The sequence below is a fragment of the Lactuca sativa genome, chromosome 5 (assembly GCF_002870075.4).
Source record: "Lactuca sativa cultivar Salinas chromosome 5, Lsat_Salinas_v11, whole genome shotgun sequence".
NCBI classification, from domain to species: domain Eukaryota; kingdom Viridiplantae; phylum Streptophyta; class Magnoliopsida; order Asterales; family Asteraceae; genus Lactuca; species Lactuca sativa.
This window is the reverse complement of record NC_056627.2, coordinates 139154655-139175244: the sequence shown is the minus strand read 5'-3', so window position 1 is coordinate 139175244 and position 20590 is coordinate 139154655. Positions and strand designations below refer to the sequence as shown.

Genomic DNA, 20590 nt, shown 5'->3' with positions numbered 1-20590 from the left:
AACTAAAAATACATGCTTTGGATAATTACTACATTACCCCTAGCTTGGCTTACCCAAGCCCAAGGCCCAAAGTCAACTAGGGATCAAAGCCTAACATATGGCCCAATTTTCCAAATTGGGCCCAATCCTTCATATGGGCCTTACCCTAAAGCCCAACTAATTACTCTAGTCCATTTGATTATTCTCGGATGGCCCAACACAAAGCCCAAGTGAAATTAGGGTTTCACATCAAATGATAACTAGGGTTAAGTGTTTCTTACTTAACCCACTAAGGACTTAACACACTAGGGACTTAATCCATTAAGTCCATTATTGCTTAGATTAATTTGTGCCAATGATTATTATTTAATATTCACTTATTAAATAATTCTCGTGTGTGTGCTGATAATCTCTCAAATATTAGTATTTTCTCAATTAGCTCATTAAGGACTTAGTCCATTAAGTCCTTTACTCTACTAGATAAATGAGATGGAGTGATTGGGCTTAATACATAATCCCATCTCAATGGCCCAAAAGTGGGTCCAATAAGTCTAAGGCCCAAACACTCACAATTAGGGTTTTCTAAACCCTAATTAGGGTTCCTCATCCAAACGTGGCCCAATAGGCCCAAAATAAATCTCTAAGCCCATTAGGGTTTTGCTTGTAGGACACCACCCGCTACCACCTCGGGTAGTGGTGGTCCATGGCAGCTCACGGCGGCGGCCACCACCTTACGGTGGTGGTTTTCCATTTCTTTTCATTATTCTTTTGGCAATTACAGTTACAACGCTTTAATCAAAATGAAGACACACCACTAACTAACTAACATACACACACAGCTACACCATGGTGGCCGGCGGCGGCTCGTGGCGGCAGCCACCACCTCACGGTGGTGTTGATGGCTTTTCCGGCCAAATAAACTTCCACACACTTCTCTATTGAATAAACCCACACATACAGGCTTCTGATTTGCGATGTGCACCCCAGCCACCCGCTTGGTGGCTCACGGCTGCGGCAGCATCACCGGGAGCCAGCAGTAGCGACGACCACCATGGCAGGCGGCCATGGTGGTTCTTTTCCTCGATTTCCGGCCAGCAACAATCTCACAACACTTCATGGTTCGACAACAACATGTATCTTTGCGTGACACGAGACCACCGCTCCCACCACCGACTAGGCGGCTAGCAACGCTGAAACAAGCTGGGGGGTAGCGACTAAAAGTCGTTGCCAACGACAACAATGATCTCGACATCGAAATCAAAGAGGAGAAGGAAGAAATCAAGTGTTGCTGGCATACCGAGAAGTTCCAGATCGCTCCTGGACCATTCGACGACGTTCTCGGCCTCCATCTTTGGTTTTCGTCGACTCTTACGGTTGCACACAACGACATCGACACCAGGGGTTGTTGGGTGGCGTCCGATGGTAAGGTTGCAGGTGGAGGGATGGCAATCGGACCCGAGATCGGTGGTGGCGGCTGGAGGAAAATCGCATGGTGATGGCGGCTGGAGCAAAGAAATGGTCTCTTAGTTTTAGGGTTGAAGGAAATGACGTGGGGAAGGAATACGGGTATATCCCGTATCTTATTTCAAACATATGATCAGATTATTCAACTTCAGCCCCTCCACCCTAATTTGTTTTCAATCAAAGTCCAAAACATACCCAATAGACCCTGCCCACAGAAATCTTTACAGATTGCATCCAAAACTTACCTTTTAAACCCTGAACCCATAAATTTCTTTCATAACAGATCCATAAATCACCAATAAACCCTTAAGCCTTCAAATCTTTTCAATTTAAGTCCATTAATTACCAAACGCACCCTGACTTCTGTAATTATGACTTTTAACTCCTCAAAACTATCACCTCGCTCAATTATTATTCATTTTAGGGCTTCTATACATTTATTTATTTATTTTATAAATGGGGTGTTGCACACAACTAGAAATTTTAGCTATAAAATTCTATACTCTTGTAAGCATCATCAGTTGTAATACATGTAATTCTTACTAATATCAAACATTATGCTAAATCAATGACAACAAATTCAATCAAGGTTCATCCAGTAAAAGTTCAAAACTCTATACAAAACGTTTTAAACAGTCAACTAAGGGTTGAATACCCTAAGAATCCCGGTTCAAGTTTATGATGGACTAGGATTTTCTTATTGGGCCCAATGGACCCATAAGCCTTCAATTCGACTATTTTGGGCCTAAATACCCTAACTGGGTTCTAATTGGACTCACATTCATTAAACTTAACATTTTGGGCCACATGGGTTTAAAATGGATTAATTTACCTCTAATGGGCCCTGTTGGGCCATAAACTCATTCTTTTATATCATATTTGGGCCATAAATACTCACAAGGGCCCAATGGGCCGAAAATCATTATTGGGCTCTAAAAATTTGAAACTAAGACTAGAATGGGCCTAAACTATCTCATTCTTATCCTTCTTAGCCCAAATCTCAGCCCACTAGATGTGTATATTGATATTAGTATTATATATATATATATATATATATATATATATATATATATATATATATATATATATATATAAGAGAATTACCATGCAATTGACACATCATAATTTCATGGTGGTTCTCCATGCAAAACACCCATCAAACAAAATGAAAATCACATACATCTAGGCACCATCTTATGATCGCCTCCTCTCTCCGTCTCTTTTTATTACCTTCGACCGAGATTCAAACCACATACACACACACAATATCAAACCCTCTCTAATACACTTTTCAGAACACCTCTCCCCTTCCATCAAGAATTTTCAAGATTTAGAGCTTTCCAAGGAGGTTTTTCATCCAAAATCACTTCAAGATACACTCTTGTGGTAAGATCTAGTAAACTTGAGTTGATCTAATCCATATTTAGCTAACTCACTCATTATAAACACCTATTCTCATGATTTTCTTCCTAGAACTTATCTAAGTTCGAAAGTCCACTCAAGGAGCTAGCTAGAGCCAAAAATCACATCATCTTCTTCCACTCAAGGAGTTCATACCCCTTATTTTTCGGTTTTTATATTATTTTGGGGGAAAATACGAGTAAAATGTTTAGATCTATGTGTTTTATGCATGTTATGTGTGATTTCTTGAATTATGTTGTGAATATGTGTTAGATCTTGACAAATCTCGAGATCTTTAACAATAATGGGTAAATCCATAAACTAAAACACTTTATATATCATACTACAAAGATAAATGTGTTTTGCATGTCCAAAATGTGCAAACAAAAATCTTATTTATGGATCATTTTTGACAAATAAACAAAGATGAGGAAAAATTGTGACATTTTCGGTTTTTATAAGGATCAAAAAGGTCATATTTGCATAATATTATGTTTTTATGATAATCACCCTTTTTTAAAGGACCAAAGATGTAAATTTTAACATCATGGGATTAAATTTTTGGACCTTACGATTTTTGGGCCCAAATTGCGAAAAATGTAAATTTTGGGGATTAAAAATGTTATTTGATCAAAAGCTTGAGCCAAAAACATAAATAAACCAAAATACGGGTTAAAAGGGATGCTTATTTCTAAATTGGGCTAAAAATGCAAAGTTTTTGGAATTTGGGCCAAAAATGTAAAATTTATTGAAAGAGGGCCAAAAATGTAAACTCTTTTACCAATAATGGCTGAAAATGTAATTCTATGTGAACAAGGGCTGGAATGGTCAAATAAATATTTTGGGTCAAATATGTCAATTTTTGAACAACTGGACGAAAGATACAAATTTTTATAACTTAAGGGTTTAAAATGGTATTTTTATATATAAGTTAAAATATATCGTTATAAATCAATGGATATTTTATAACAGCACGAGTTAATACTTCATCTAGAAACACTATACCACAACAAATATACAAAAATAGAACAATGGTACGAATATTGGGCCTAATACTTGCTATATGTGCTTATTGGGCCTTTGTGACCCATTTACATGTTTATTGGGCCCAATATATTCATTTCATGTCTATTGGGCCTTAATGACCCAATTACATGCTTAATGAGCCTAAATTAGTTTTATATGTTATTGAGCCTTAGTAGCCCATTTGCATGCTAATTTAGCCTGGATAAATTCATCATATGCTTAATGGGCTTTAATGTGTCCATTTGCATAATATCAAGCCTGTAAATAACTTACATGTCTAATGGGCCACAACTGTCCCTTTTTCATGTTCGTTGGGCTGTGTCTTTTCACATTCAAGTATCATCTGGTGTTTATAAATCAAAATATAACATTAAACATATTCATGTGGCAATCATTGGGATCTAGTGAGAATTGTCGGTTGACACCATTGAGTGCTTGGTCGTAGCCTGTAGTTATAATCAGAGTTTCCTGGAGGGAGAGCAAGAGTTTGTGTATAAATCTATACGAGGGTGACTCCCCCACACCTGAATTGTTCGCTACAGTTAGACTCGGCCAGTATAAGGTGACAAAACCTTGATCAAACTGGCGTTTGGAAAAATGTCAAGACAGACGAATTAGTCATTATCATGCATGGTTATAACGACTCACATAGAGATCCATTACCATCGATACAATACGGGAATCAAAGTGCTTAAATCATGATAATACGAAAACAATTCATGCGGTAATACAAGGACTACGACACTTTTATAAATCAGAAAATATCAGATTTTCTGAGGAAATACTATTATTCATTACCTTCTATTTACAACATATAGAATACAAGGAAATTTTTTATCATTGTTTATTTACACATGTTTTTACAATGGAAATCATACATACATCTATACTTGATCATTACATCGTTTTCATACAATTTAAAGAAAATATCGGATTTTCTGGGTTATACAATCAATACAAAATCTTTCAGTCAAACATTCTTATGAACTCACCAACATTATATATGTTGACCATTTTCAAAATAATGTGTATCCTCAGGTAATCGATAAGCCGAAGATTCATCAAGAGTATTTTTGGAATTTCTTTTATACAAATGTCAATTTATCGTACAATTTATGTTTTGAAATATGTACTGTAAAACAATGTACTTGATGTGAACAATACCAGTTGTGCTATGTAATGTTGGGTGATGATTGTGTTATGTTTCATGTATATTCATTGTGATGATATTTCAATTTATAGTCACACGAGCCATCGGACGTTTCTGCCGTCTGGTTCGGGGGTGTGACAGCTTAGTATTCACAACTATTAAAGAATAATTAACGTCTGAAAGTATTTGGTGTAAGCTGAAATTGAAACTAAGCAGAATAAGTATGCCCTCATATCTTAAAAAGTGAAAGGTGGGGAGTTTAGCTATCAAATGAGTCATTTTGCAAGGTAGGCTATAAGTCCATAGTCCATGGAATTCTAAAAAAATAGTATTTCTTAGGCTTTTAGCAGAGAATTTATACCTAAAATAAAGAAATTCCCTTAGCCATTGTGCTTCTTCGTAGTTAGTTGTTGGTCAACTACCTGAAATCATAAGGATATGCAGTTAGTTGGTTGTGTTAAAAAATACATCATTAGGAGATATGTAGTTGTGATGTTTACCTAATCAATTAAGACCTCTATAGCATCACACAGAAAAATTAATTAACTCAACTTTTATAAAATCAATTATTTCAAAATTAAAACCAGATGACTGCAATATGTTTAGCCATTTCTATTGCCGGATTAAAACTAATGCAATATCATCCAACATGTGAGTTGAAGAAACTTAAAAAAAAAATTAAAAAAAAAAAAAAAAAAAAAAAAAAAAACGACAACAACAAAACAGAAGTGGTTGTGAGGCATTTTATTGAACACTTGGTGTGTACAAAAAATCATCATAGGTTTACCACACAAGTAAGAGTCGGAGAGGTGAACAATTGTTGAAAAGAAACAGGAGGATGCCAATAAATTCACCATTTAAAAGTCAATTTTTACATGCTTACGTTAATGTTTTGAAACTCGGATGTGCAATTAAAACGACGAGAAGAAGAATTGTAGTAGCTGACCTTAAACTGATTTGTAGAGCACAACGTAAAAAGGATCGGATCCCTGATTTCGTGCTCATCAACTGAATTCAAATATGGGATGTTGATTTTTTTGGAATACAATAAAGCGGTAGTCAATGAATTTTTGTTGATTATTTAGGAGAAATATGATTTCAAAACCGATAATGAAGTGAGCGGAAAAACAAAAGAACGTGTAAAAAGCATGAGAAGGGTAATTTCGGAAATTCAGTTTGATAATATAGGAGACGGAGGAGACTGAAGAATTGTCACGTGACATTTGAGGTATTGTTTCATTAGAATAGGGGATTTTTGATTTTCTAAAAGTTTATTTTTTTCTTAAATTAAATTTTGAATATTTTAATTAACTTTAATATTTTGCAATAATGTTTTTACTTTTCTAGCAATGAACTTCATTTTTACCCATAAGACTACAACTATTTCACATAATAACAATATACTTATATTTCCTCCGGACGATACATTAGTATTTCAAATCCAGTCATGTAGTTTACGCCACATTTGCTGCGGATCAAGTGTAAGTATAAAATCATGGGCAAGTTCTTTTTAGGTCAAAGTAGCAATGTACTGTCATTTCAAATTATACAATGATGTTGAAAAGGGGTACATTATGTTTTCATTTATTGTTATATTTCTATTTTTTATTTTTTATATAACAATATTATTTTCATGATTTATTGTATTTTTTTCTTACTTTATTCAAATTTATACTGCATTGTATAACATCGTGATTTTATCAAATATGTACACATATAGAACATAATTCAAAACAATAAATATATTAATTTTAATTAATCATTATAAACTTACGGTCAAAACTTCTATCTTTATAATTTAATATTTTTCTTTTTACAAATCTAGATTTGTCATTATAATTTTAAATTATCAATAATGATTTTTTTTACGTATATTAACCTATTAACCTAGTTTATATATATATCGTTTCACAATAAAGATACAAAACTTTTTGAATTGACATGTCAACCTAAAATTGAGTCAACGACACCAAAACATATGGTAATCGGTTTTACACACCTAGAAACATATTTTAGTTAAAATCATCATTTTTTTTTTTTTTGACGAAATTAAAGGCTTTTGTGTCAATAATATATACTTATTTAATTATATATTTGATTTATATTTAAGGTATAACTTAAGTGCTAGCTACTGGTCAATAACCTATAATTATATACCTATTTAATTATATTCTTGACTTATTTATGGTATAACTTAAGGGCTTTTGTGTCTATAACAATAGTATATACATATTTATTTATATTCCGGACTTATTTATGGTATAACACCAATCACAAGAAATTTAAAACAATGCAAATATAACTTCCTCTACAGAAATTTGACTTACCAATCTTATGAAGATATTAAAAACAGAAAATTTGAAAATCAAATATTGAGCGTATTTCAAGAACTATATTTTTGTTAACTAAATAAAAATATTAATTATGCCATCCCTGTTACCAATATAAATACCAAAAGAGTAATGCTGACCAAAATCAAAGTAAAATGGCCTTCAACCTTCAAAACCCTTTTATCATTTTCCTTTATGTGTGTTCAATTGCTTCTCTTGTTGCAAGCCATCAACTCTTTGTCAATGGAGACGGATATTCACCTGCTTTAGGGACATGGTATGGAGACCCAAGAGGCGCTGGAAGTGGTAACAAAAACTAAACATTATTTGAAACTTTTCATTTCAGGAGAAAATCTCATTACTTATGAATAATCTATGTACTATTTTTATCAAAAATACGTACAGGAGGAGCTTGTGGATGGGCTAATGATGTACAATCTCCTCCATTCTCAGCCATGATAGCAGCAGGAAATGCAAGGATTTTTTTGCAAGGCAAAGGATGTGGAGATTGTTATCAGGTGAAGAAGTTAATCCGGAAGTGATGATTTTCTTCACTCTGATTACAAAATATGATCATTTTTTTACGTAATTATCAAAATTAATTTCATTATTGTGGTTGATTCTTCTCAGATTAAATGCAATCGAGAGCCATACTGCTCTAAGAACCCTATTAGAGTTACAATAACCGATGAATGCCCAGGTGCATGTAACAATGTTCCATTTCATTTTGATTTAAGTGGAACTGCTTTTGGTGCAATGGCGAATCCAGGACAAGCTGATAATCTTCGTAATCTCGGCCAAGTTGATATTCAATATCGAAGGTGCATACTAACTATATATTTTACTTGTAAGATCCTTCGAATTAATTTATAAAAACATTCGTCCATGCATGCATGTACGTACAGGGTGCAATGCTACTATGGTAGAACAAAGATCGCTTTCAAGATTGACGCAAAAACAAACCCTTATTGGTTTGCAACTGCAATAGAATTCGAAGATAAAGATGGTGGACTTCGGTCAGTGGAGATAGCCTCTGCTAATACGCGACGGTTTGTTCCAATGAAGAATATTTGGGGTGCGGTTTGGCAAGTCGATGTTAATCCATCTCTTCATGCTCCGTTCTCGTTCAGGCTCGCATCTCCTTCGGGTTCAGTTGTGGTTGCTACAAATGTTGTTCCTATGGGCTTTGTGCCTGGAAAAACTTATTTCTCACACGTAAACTTTTAGATGCTATATATCAATGATTTTATAGGATAGATCTGAAGTAGAATTTTCGTTTTAGTTCGAGTATAATGTATTTCGTCTAGAAGTATTGCTGATCGTTTAGGATATTTGGGTTTCTTGTTTAATTAGCTATGATATATAATATCAATATGACATGCGGAATAAATTGCTTTTAGTTTTTATGGTGGATATCAAACTTATCATTGTATGTTAGGGTCCCTATAATTTTCCATGTCTATTGATCTCTAAACATTAAAAAGTTTAATGCACTAGTATATATTTCAGCATTCTACTTTTGACGAGACTTAATATTTTTTATTTCATATATATCATTTTTAATAATTTTATATAATACCTAAAACTTAATAGTTATGTTTGGGAATGTTATTTTATATAACTTTTATTTTATTTTATTTTAACAGTTTGATTTTGAATTTTAGCTTGAAATTTATGGTTTTTCTATTAAATAAAGAAAAATATTTTTTTTCCGGTTTTAACCACCAAAGTTAGTTTAAAAAAACACTTTTTAATGGGTTTCTAAGGTGATGAATTGCAAATATTCTTCCGACACTCCGACTAAGATTTTTTCGCTGGAGTTCAGTTTTTTAGTTCAAAGTTCATTTGTACATGGATTGGTGAGGATTTTTTTTTCCAGTTTTTCTTTGGTGGGTTTACTTTTAATTTAATTTTTTTTACTTTAGCCTTCTTCAAGATATGATTTCCATGTGCTTTGATCTGTAATAGCAAGGTGTTCAATGCCTGATTTCACCGCCACTTTAACCAATAACAATGGGATTAGTGTGTGTACTACCGCTTCATTCTTTGGAATTATACGACATCATGTTACTACATGGGTTAAAGCTTTTCACTTCCCGATCCTTCCACGACTCACTCCATCTTCCCCCGCCGCTCCACCTACTAACTGCTTCCTTTTCTACTCTGATTTCCATCAGAACCGATTTCTCCCCACACTCTTCCAAACCACTATCTCACTCCTCCACAGTTGATCATTCTGATATTTGATTTCGATTCAACATCGATCTCCACTTCTCACTAGAAATCGATTTATCAAAGGTCATCCCTTTGCCAACCCTGCCAGTCACGTAGGTTAATCGATCTTCGTTTGTTCATCTCAACAATTTTGTGTTCATATCAACAAATTCTCATCTTCTCATCTTTCAATTTGTTTTTCATTTCTCACTTTCATCGGCATGTATGCATCAATTCTTAATTCTTCTACATCACTTGATCATACTAGTCTCTATTTTATCGGTTCTTCATATAATCCAAATTCTCTTCTTGTTACCTATGTTTTCAATGGTGTTTGGTTTTAACTCATGGAAGAGATCAATGATGATTTCTTAGGTGCGAAAAACAAAATTAGCTTTGTAGCTGGTTCGATTGCGAATCCTTCTGAGTCAGATCCTTCATATCCCAATTGGTTTTGAGCTAATTCTATGGTGATAAGTTGAATATTGAATTCTCTACACAAAAAAGATAGTTGATAGTGTTCTATTTCTTCAAATTGCTAGAGAGATATGGACTGGACTTAATCATCGCTATGAACAATCCTTTAAAGAATCCTACATCACACAAATAATTGATTGGTAAATTAAAGTTTTTACTACATATTCAACCTGATTTGTCTTATGTTATTCAACATTATGAAGTTGACATTCATGTATTTCGATATCACAAAAGTACTCCTACAAAAGGATTGTTTTTAACAAAAATGAATCATTCCAAGTTGAAGCCTTGTATGACTTGGATTGGGGTGCTTGCCCAATTACACACAAATCCATTAGTAGCTTCTTTATACTCTTTGGAGGTACCCCAACTTCATGGAATTCCAAAAAGCAAACAACAGTTTCTTTATCCTCGGCTGAAGCTGAGTACCGATCCATGAGACGAGTTAGCATGGCTCACTAGATTACTAGACGAGTTACGAGTTCCTAATATCACTCCAATACCATTGAAGTCTGGCAATCAAGCTGCCATTTTATTGCTCGCAATCTTGTTTTCCATGAGCATACCAAACACATCTAGTTGGATTTCCATTATGTTAAAGAAAAGTTACAACAAGGATTAATCAAATTGTCTCACATTTCAACTAGGCAACAGTTTGTAGATGTTTTCACAAGATCCTTGAATGGATCTCAACATCAACAAGCTATATCTAATATGGGCCTTCATTCAACCGTACAGATTAAATGGAATTTTACATATAGATTAGAAGAGCCAGTTAAAGTCGTTATAATTTCTTTTAGCCTCAAGGGCATTTTCTTCATTTTGACATTAAACTGTTTTAGTTAGTTATAGACAATTTGATGTACAAATATACATGATTAGAGCTGTATTGTAAGTTAAGAAATCAAATAATGAGAATGATTAACACTTTTCTCACTTAACTACAACAAATTATGGGGAACCTTAATCAACAGTTCCTATCCTTTTGGTAGATTACATTTCTCAAACATTCTTATTAAGATAAGGATTGGATTTATCCTATAAAATTAACACAAATATTTAATTTTTGTTTATACTCTGTAAAATCCATATGTTGTTTATTCTCGTACATATAATGTTAAAATAAATGTCATAAATAACTACACATTTGCTAATAATATATCATAATTTACAAAGTTAATTAGTAAACAATATTAAAATGTGAACATTTTGTATGAGGAATAAAATTTTATACATATGTATCTTTATCGAATTAATTCAGGAAAAATATAACAACACCAATATGATTTCATAAATAACTTGGAAATGTTGTTCTTGTGCTCACCAATATGATTTCAGGAGTCAAATTAGGTAGGCTACGCAGCAAATGACTAGATTATCTTAAATGTGTGACAAATCCAATGACAGTTTAAAGGGATCGGTTTTTGCAATAAATAAACTGAGAAAAGCAATGCATAAAGATATAGCAAGACTTCTGGTTTTTCTTCTTGTACATTCAACGTACCCTATAAAAAGGCTTATATAGTCCAACTACAAGGGGAATATAATTCTATGTTATAGATAAAGACTAGGCTTATTTGAATTAACAAGAGATAAAGATGAAAGAGAAAACGACTGATAAAGATTTCTTTCAGTCCCCCTTAAGTTCGTGGAGATTACAAACGCCTAACTTGTCAAATAGAAAACGAAAAAGCTCGGCTCCAACTTCCCAATAGTTTGGTGAAAATATATGCTACTTGATTCCTTGTGTTAATGATGCACGACTTGTGATTACACAATTTCACTCTTTCAAGAACAAAATAACAATCAATTTCTACGTGTTTGATGTGTTTATGGTAGACTAAATTATCGGCAATATGAGGAATAGTTTGGTTATCACAATAAAGAGACAGTGGCTCTGACTATGGGGCAACATGGTCATTCACTAACCAGTGCATCCATAGCATTTCACTGACTGTCATTTTCATAGCATGATATTCTGCTTCAGCTGACGACCGGGGCATGATCGATGTAACATCCCGAGGTTCAGGTACTTCTAATTTCATCCCTATAATTCCATTTCATGTCAATTGGTCAAGTTGCAACATTCTTGGGGTTAGACAAGGCATGTTGGAGGCACCAACACGGCGTGTCTGGATATTAAAAGGCGTGAGTTCCTTTGGGCAACACGACGTGTTGACCGTTGAAAATAAAACCCTAACATGTCGGATGTTTCTCCCTATTTAAAGGAATGTGGAGGCTAAAGTTTGTCTACCCTCAGCCTCCATCAGTCCCTCAAGCTCTGAAAGAAACCTTAATCATTTCCTCCCTCATTTGTGAAGCTACTTGGTGTTTTGAAAGAAGAAGGTGAAAGAAGGAAGCAAAGATCCAACAAACAAGCCCCATTCTTCAGTTTGGCACTCTCATGGACCCTTGTAAGTGTCCAAGACTCAGTTTTTATCATTCAAAGTTGTGGGATCTTGAGTTTTGTTCCTTTTTCTCCTTTTTCTTGGATGTTGCAATGGATGGATCTAGTAAAGGTTTCAACTTTATGAATCTTCAGGTCAAGGTGACCTTGTAGTGGCTTGGATCTGGTCTTCAACCAAGTTTTGATGTCATGCATGGATATTAGGTCATAAATCCCCTTTTTAACCTAATATGGGTTCAAGACATGTATTGGACATGCATGTCTAAAAAGCACCAACCTTTGGGATGGTTTAGGTATTTGAACCACTTCTGGAAGGGATAGACTTCGGATCTTAAGGATTATGGGTATTGTGGTTAAGCCCTTGCTTTTTCAAGCTTGCATTTTGGGTTTTTAGACTTGTGGTAGTCTCAACAGATAAAGTTGGAAACTTTATCCTTCCTAATCACATTTTGGTCTAGATCTGAGCTTTGGAGCTCTTGGGGTCAAAAAAGGCGGCTGAAAGTATTAAGTTGCGGGAACTCTGGCGAACACAAGGTGTTTGCAAGTCAACACATCGTGTTGGCTGAAGTTTTCCCGTCTTTTTAGATGCTCGCGGAACACGACATGGTCAAGGGGAAACACAGCGTGTTGGGTCAACATGTACTGTTGACCTTGACTATTGACTTTGATCAAGTTTGAATTTGAGGGTATTTGGGGATTTTGATGGAATTGGTCTTGGTGGATGTAGGCATTCAGTAGAGAGCTAAGATTTGGAGTCGGGCCTTATCAGTTATGTTCATCTTGTGAGGTGATTATTCATCACTATACTTTTGGGTCAAAGGCACCAAGGCCGGTCCATTAGTTTAATAACCTCATATTGTTGATATGTTGAGTATGGAATAGATATGCATGCTAGTCTGGTAGATATGTAGGACTACCTATGATATTGTTTGTTTATCTATATATGATATTATATGTTATATGTCGACATATTGTGTAGGTTGGGTTGAGGTTGTATTGCTCCATGTTGTAGCCAACAAACCCTTGAGCAAACCAGATATGAGCTGAGGGTCGGGGAGGGCATACCAGACTCATAATGAGGGCTCATGAGCATTCTAGACACGAGTTGAGGGCCGAGAAGGGCAAGCCAGACTCGTACTGAGGGCTTAATGGTGTTCATTCTGAGGACTGATTAGGCCGGGGAGTAAGCCAAACATAAGTTATGGGCCAAGGGAAAGCCAGACTTATGTTATGGGCTCAGGGGTAATCCGGTCGGTTAGTTGTGGACCCATTGCATGTTTTTATTATATATATGCTATTTGTTTGTGTATTGGTATTTTGGGGAAACTCGCTAAGCTTTGGGCTTACAATTTTGGAATATGTTTCAGGTACCTTAGAGGATCGCGGGAAGGCGAAGGCGTGAACGTGCACCTCCTCATGTTTTGTTTTATGATTTTGGGAAGACTCTGACATTAAACATGTCTTGAAAACTATTTTGTAAACAATGATGATTTATAGGTTGATTCAAAAGTTTAAATTTTTCATGAATTTTATGGATGTTACAATCGACCACTTCTTTCTCTTCCAAGAAATCAGTGCACAACAAAGGGTAATAAAGTAATATGTTTTGGATTGTTGAGTGATTAAGGATCCAAGCTAATCAGATTCACAAAAGCTATTAGGATCAAATTTCCTTCAGTTGGTAAATAAATACCTTGGGCGGTGTGGTTTTGAGATATGGTAGTATTTTGTTAGCAACATATAAATGAGGTTGTTGCGGATATGAGATTAACTGAATAAGGGTGTTGACTACAAGTTTGATGTCTGACTTGGTGACTTGTAAATAAAGGAGTCATCCAACAAGTCATCAGTACTGTCCCACATCGACCCAAGGTGATGTAGTTGCATCATCGAGGCATGCATTTTGTTGTATTGGGGAAGAACTAGGTTGACAGACTTGAAGACCATTGTTGGCTAGTATGTCCAACATATATTTCCTTTGATTGAGCACCATTCCATATGGTGTGCATGCAAACTTAATGCGGAAAAATTCTTTAATGGTCCCAAATCTTTTACGTTAAACTTCATTTTTTGACACGTCTTGATTTTGGCAATCTGTTCATCATTGTTTCCTAAAAAAAGCCTCAATATAAGTGGTGTTTGTTTTGAAATGAACATGATCCTTCAAGTGCCTAAAACTAACTTCTAAAATCACTTAATTAAACTTCGTGTACCAGTTGTGTGATGCATGACGCATACCATACAAGGACTTATTAGGGCGACAAACTCTAGGATATACTGTCTCGATAAAACTTCGAGGAACCTTCATTTACACTTCTTTGGTAAAGTCACCATGTAAAAATGCATTATTAACATCCAGTTGATGCATGGACCTTTTCTTTTGTACCGCAACAGCTAATATAGTTTTTGATGGTTACTAATTTTTCAACTAGTGTGCATGTCTCATGAAAAATTATACCTTACACTTGTGTAAAACCATTTGCAAAAAGCCTTGCTTTATATCGTTCAACTTCTTCTAAAGTCTTATATTTATCTTGTATAGACCCACTTTGATTTGATAGCTTTCTTTCCTGGTGGTAACGAAGCCAATTTCCAAGTATTATTATTTTCAATAGTGGTAATCTTCTTTTGCATGGCATCTCTCCAATGTAAATGTGTTCTGTCTGAGAAAATGTTTTAAGCTTATCTTGCATAGAGATGGAAACTAAAAATGTTTTGTTAGTTTAGTTAAATTTTTGTATGACACAAAGTTGGACAAAGGATGTACCGCCAAGGTTGTTGGAGTGACATTAGAGAGCAAATGATTGATATAAGAGGGAAAATCAACTTCATACTCATCGTAACCTTTTTTAGGTCGTTTAATTTGGTCATTCGTGTTATCGATGTTGTTGGATTCCATGGTGGGCTCAACTATTTGTTGATTGGAAGTAAGTTGGTCAATAACAAACTATTGACCAGTAGTGGGCTCATCCAAAAGAAGCTCATTGGGTTGTTGTTGCTTTTCCCCCATCAAGTTTTTTTCTTAAGATAAGGATACAAATGGACCAAGGGGAATACTTGTTTCATTTTTTTCATATTTTTGTTTCTTTCCAATGTGCTTTAGGCGTTAAAAAATGCAACGTCCTATTTTCACCAAGAAATTTTTCATTTTTAATTAAGGTAAAACATCATTTTCATAAAACCCAAGTTAAGAAAACTCATTTGTTCCAAAATAAAATTGTTTGAAAATCAGAGTAATGTAATAAATATGGAATCTCCAATGCTACTGATGAGTGTGTATAGTCACACCTTTGCCTTTCTACAATCTCCAAATGTACCTGAAAAACATTTCACAACTGTAAGCCAAAGCATAGTGAGTTCCAATAAAATATCACATACATCACAACATAATAATCAGGTATGGGTTATCAGCAACCCTGGGACTATCACCAGTCATGGGGACTATCAGCAATCCACATACAACACAACAATACAAACAGCTATGAGTAATCAGCAACCCTTGGACTACCAATAGTTATGTGTAATATTAACAATCCAATGGGCTCACAATAGCCTTGTGGGTTATCTACAACCATGCAGACTATCAGCGTCCTGAGGTTATCAACAACTCAATAGATACACATAAAAACAATCATAAAATAAAACTCAACTAGTCTAGCATGCACACCACTATGACATAGGTAATACAGTGAGAAGACTCACTACCATATATTGGGCCTCATACAATACTCTACACCGCCACTAGCAGATCACTAATGAATGCATAACTATATGTAGTCAGAGATGAGATAGACAGTCAAATAGGTGATCCTACTCTAGAGCCACAACAAAACAAGGAACAAGCAAGAAAGCCTAGATCAAGAGTTATCAGGCTATCCTACATGACTGCATACAACCCCTAGGGCACTCAACTAAATGATCACCAAACTCCTTTAACTCTAACCACGATGCCACTACTCCTATATCCTAGCATACAAGGATATATCAACAACCCCGATGTAACACCTAATTTCGGGATGTTTCTTAATTCAAGATTATGGTACGTAATATGATCATGTAAAGGCTTTGCTATTCAAGGAAATAAAGTTTAGACCTTACTGAATGTTGATAATATTGATTATGAGATCATTGGAACAAGAGGGTAAAATGGGAAAAGTGATGTTTTAGACCGCTTGCATGAATTAAGGAATTTAGTTTCGTATGATAAGTCAAAAGTAATTTTATATAACTGTGGGGCTCGTAAATAGCTTCACATGGATATAAAGATCACAAAAAACGGAGTTGAGATGAAGAAGTTATGATTGTTTGAAGCTGGAGTGGATTTGGGTGAAAACCCGTCGCCATGAGGTGAAAAGTGGATCCTCACGACGTGATGAGTCATCACGTGGTGACAAGCAGATTGTCATGAGGTGAGCGTTGGGCAGCCTAAGCCCACTAATTTTAGGATTTTCAAGGTATTTAAAGGTAAGTATTCATGTTTTATGGTATTTTCTTAGCCTCCATCACTCATATAACTCCTTAGGAGTAACCTTAGCCTCCATCTTCAAGATTATAGCTCTTCCCCTCTCCTCTATCCTCTTTTGGATGTTTTATGTAACACTTGTACCCTGGTATGTACCTTATGGCCCTTTTATTTTGGAATTCTGCATTTTAGTCCCTGAAGTAGTACGCAGGACGTACCACATGGTAAGCTTAGCCTACTAGTTGAAAAGCCAGTACTTGGGGCAAACCACTTGGTATGATTAGCGTACTAATTTAATGATGAATCGGGACCCAATTCATGTACGTTGGGTGTACGTGGACTTTAATGAAACCCTAGTTAGGGGTTTTGTACCCTATATAAACATCCTTATTCATTAGGGTTGGCGTCCTTACCAGCCTCTAAAGCCCCAAAACCCTATAAACGAGTCTTATCCTCCATTGTTGAGTGTTTGAGCCCTTGGAGAGAATTTGGTTTTTATTTTGTGCATTTTGAAGGAGTTGGAGAAGGTTGAAGTTGCTTAGCTTAGATAGAAGGTCTCCAAAATCACCACCCTTTTGCAAAGCTTTTGAGGTATCATGTTCTCATATTGACTTCTAGTAGTTTAGATCTCTTTTTGGGATGATTTGTCATGCTTTTGGCCATTGTTGAGTGGATCGTTGAGTTAAGACGTCCTAAGGACTTACCCTTTCAGATCTAGGTTTATTATGGGCTCATTAAGCATAAAGGTGCCAACTTTATGGAGTTTAGGGCCTCATGCACGCATTAAGTCATTTATTAAGTCCTTATTGAGCTTAAGAGCTTCATTTAGCCACGCATGGACGTAAAGTTAGCAACTTTACGTGGTAATCCAGCTCAAGGAAGTCAGATCTACATTCTGGAGTGAAGTCTTAATGGTTTAAGAGTTAAAATTAAAAGGTGGCTAAAACTGGAAGAGTACGCTACATGTACAAGCCCGTACGCGCAACATACAAGCCCTAAAGCCAGTACGTTTGGTGTACAAGCTGAGTATGCCCCGCGTACTCAGTCAGGTGGCTTTGGGATTTTAGCCTTTGAGTTTGGGCCATGTTTTGGGCATTAGAAGGTTAGGGTTTAGTTGGGGCATCTGAATTTGGGAAGTTTTGGGCCAGGAACATTATTGGGCCTTGGGTTAAGGCTCATGATAAGGGATTGGGCCCAATTGGAAATTGGGCCATAATTGGGCCTTGGTGAATTATTTGACTTTTGAGCCTTCTAGATTGTGAGATAAGGCCATAGTCTTGGACCAATATAGGTTAGGGGTAAAATGGTATTTTTACCCCAAGTATGGATTTATGGTTATGGATTAGAACCCAAATGTTAATTGTATTTTATTTGATGTTGATAGCTCGGGGATTTTTCGAACCAGCAGCCAGGGAGTATCCGTTTGATTCAGTAGTGTGAGGTGAGTTGCCTTACTGGGTTTAGCGGGTCGAAGGGACCAATGTTGACCCATGTTTATGCTATGTTAGTATGCTAGCTGTATGTGTGACTCTTGCGTGTATTATGTGCTTATAGGCTTACCGGGTTGGGCCCGATGTCAGGCGGGGCCCAATGACTAATTGTTATGCTATGTATCTTTGTGATTAATACATTTGTATGTGTTTACTTGATATATGTTATACGTATTTTGGGTGGGGCCCGATCTGTTACCGATCGGGGCTCGATGTCGCGTGGGGCCTGATGCCGAACAGGGTCCAATGCCGGGTGGGGCCCATTATGTGTTATTATGTACGGTATGTGGTATTTTTGGGGGAATCACTAAGCTTTATGCTTATGGTTTTTAGTTTATGTTTCAGGTACTTTTGGTTCCAAGGGGAAGAGCCCGGGTTGACTGCATCGCACACACCACATGGATTCCGATTTTGAGATATCACTATGATTGTTATGATGTTGAGATACTTATTTTCATTTGATTTGTATGGATAATGTTTTTGGAATATTGTTTTATTTAAGTTAAAAATGAAATTCTTGGATCATATTTTTGGGACGTTACATGTTGGTATCAGAGCCTTGGTTTGAGGGAATCGGGTACACTCTTGGGTGTGTCTGAACTCAAACTGAAGATTTGGTAACGTTTTTCGAAAAGAAATATATTTTTTTAAGAAAAGGGTTTTTTCTAAAATACGACGGGGTGTGGTGCATTCAATCAGCCGAGCTCAAGTAAACCCATACATGTTATTCGTTATGCTTTGATATGTGAATTACATGCTAGTTAGGGATAAGGATCTGCTCAGTTTTTGCATGATAGAATGATATGAGAGATGCCCTTGTATACCTATTATATGAGCTTGTAGAGTTGCATGTTAGTGCTGATTAGTTTGTGATAGGGTGGCCTGATTAGGCAATGTTTGAAACTGGTTACTTGATGCCTGAATACTGCTTGCTTTGTGCTTTATAGGAGTTCTAACTAGCTTTAGCTAACTATTAAGTGAATATGCTAAGTTGCATATTATGATAACTAAATAATTTGAGAAGGCAGGTTTTAACTCTATTGCGTAGCTCTTGTCTGAGTCCAACCGTTGTAGTATGAGACGTCTCATTTGAAGAATTATCTGGCTTTTGTAATATGTAATTGTATTCGTAAGCTAGCTAGATGAAGTTAGCGGGAGTTCCTTCTACAGCTAATGGCGGAGAGTGGAGTGGAGTTTGCCCTAGAAAAACCTACAATGAGATCTAGTGCTCGGAGCCTTATATGAGAAGGATAATTACATGTATATAGAGTGACTTGGTGGAGTCAAGGCAATCCTTAAGGAAAGTACGAATAGATGTGGAACGTAGTATGGGCCCATACTACTGAAAGCAGAGGATCCATACTCGATTCAAGGAGGGTTGCAATGAAACCGGGGAACTTGTGGAGTTTGTGATTCCTTCGGTATATATTTTGATGCGTATTCTGATGGTTTATATGGTCTATTTTCAATATGGTGACATTGAGAGGCAGATCTGTTGGCAGTTCTGGTGCTGGTGAGGGTTCGAGCTCAGGTTCTGGAGCCGGGCAACTTGACGACCAGACGTGGGAGTTCATCTCGTCTGAGATTATGTGCAGTATCCTTGAGCATACTCCTATGATATTCGGCACGGTCAAGGAGGCTATACTAGAGATTCTGGATGAGTGATTGAGCGCCTTTCGCGCTGATATGGTGGCTTTGGTTAGGATGCGTTCTTTGACCTTCAGGGAGTTCCATGCATGTAGAGCTCCAGATTATCATGAGGCGAGGGACCTGATAGCAAGCAGGAGGTGGTTAGCAGATGTTGCTAACGCCTTCCGCACCAGTCATTATCCCGTGGGGGACAAGGTCATACTAACTTCTTGCCTTTTGAAGGACATGGCACGAGACTGGTGGGAGGAGGTAGGGCGTGCAATGGGTGATGATGCGGTTAATGTGATGTCATGAGATGATTTCTTGACCAAGTTTCGAGCTGAGTTTTCACTGGTGATTGAGGTGCAGCAGTTAGCGTGAGAGTTTCAGGATCTCCGCCGGACTACTAAGACGGTGGCTGAGATCACTACTATGTTCAGGGAGAGAGCACTTATAGTTCCGCATTATGTGGCGGATGAGGATATGAAGAAGGCCCGGTATCATGAGATGTTGAGGAGTGACATTCGGCAATTTGTGATTCGATCCAGTTGTAAGATGTTG

At 36.3% G+C, this 20590-nt stretch overlaps 1 protein-coding gene across 1 annotated transcript; it reads left to right on the top strand.

The window, feature by feature from the left end:
• Positions 1 to 7505: 7505 nt before the first annotated feature.
• Positions 7506 to 8577, top strand: LOC128126232 (expansin-B15-like). The gene is made up of 4 exons (XM_052763994.1): positions 7506 to 7656; positions 7756 to 7868; positions 7981 to 8171; positions 8256 to 8577. Exons 1-4 carry the CDS (start codon positions 7506 to 7508, stop codon positions 8575 to 8577), a joined length of 777 nt encoding a protein of 258 aa, XP_052619954.1.
• Positions 8578 to 20590: the final 12013 nt, after the last annotated feature.

Coding starts and splice junctions, on each gene's coding strand:
- LOC128126232 (XM_052763994.1), top strand. CDS start 7,506: ATGGCCTTCAACCTTCAAAACCCTTTTATCATTTTCCTTTATGTGTGT. Junction 7,869..7,980: donor GATGTGGAGATTGTTATCAG/GTGAAGAAGTTA, acceptor GATTCTTCTCAG/ATTAAATGCAATCGAGAGCC. Junction 8,172..8,255: donor GTTGATATTCAATATCGAAG/GTGCATACTAAC, acceptor ATGTACGTACAG/GGTGCAATGCTACTATGGTA.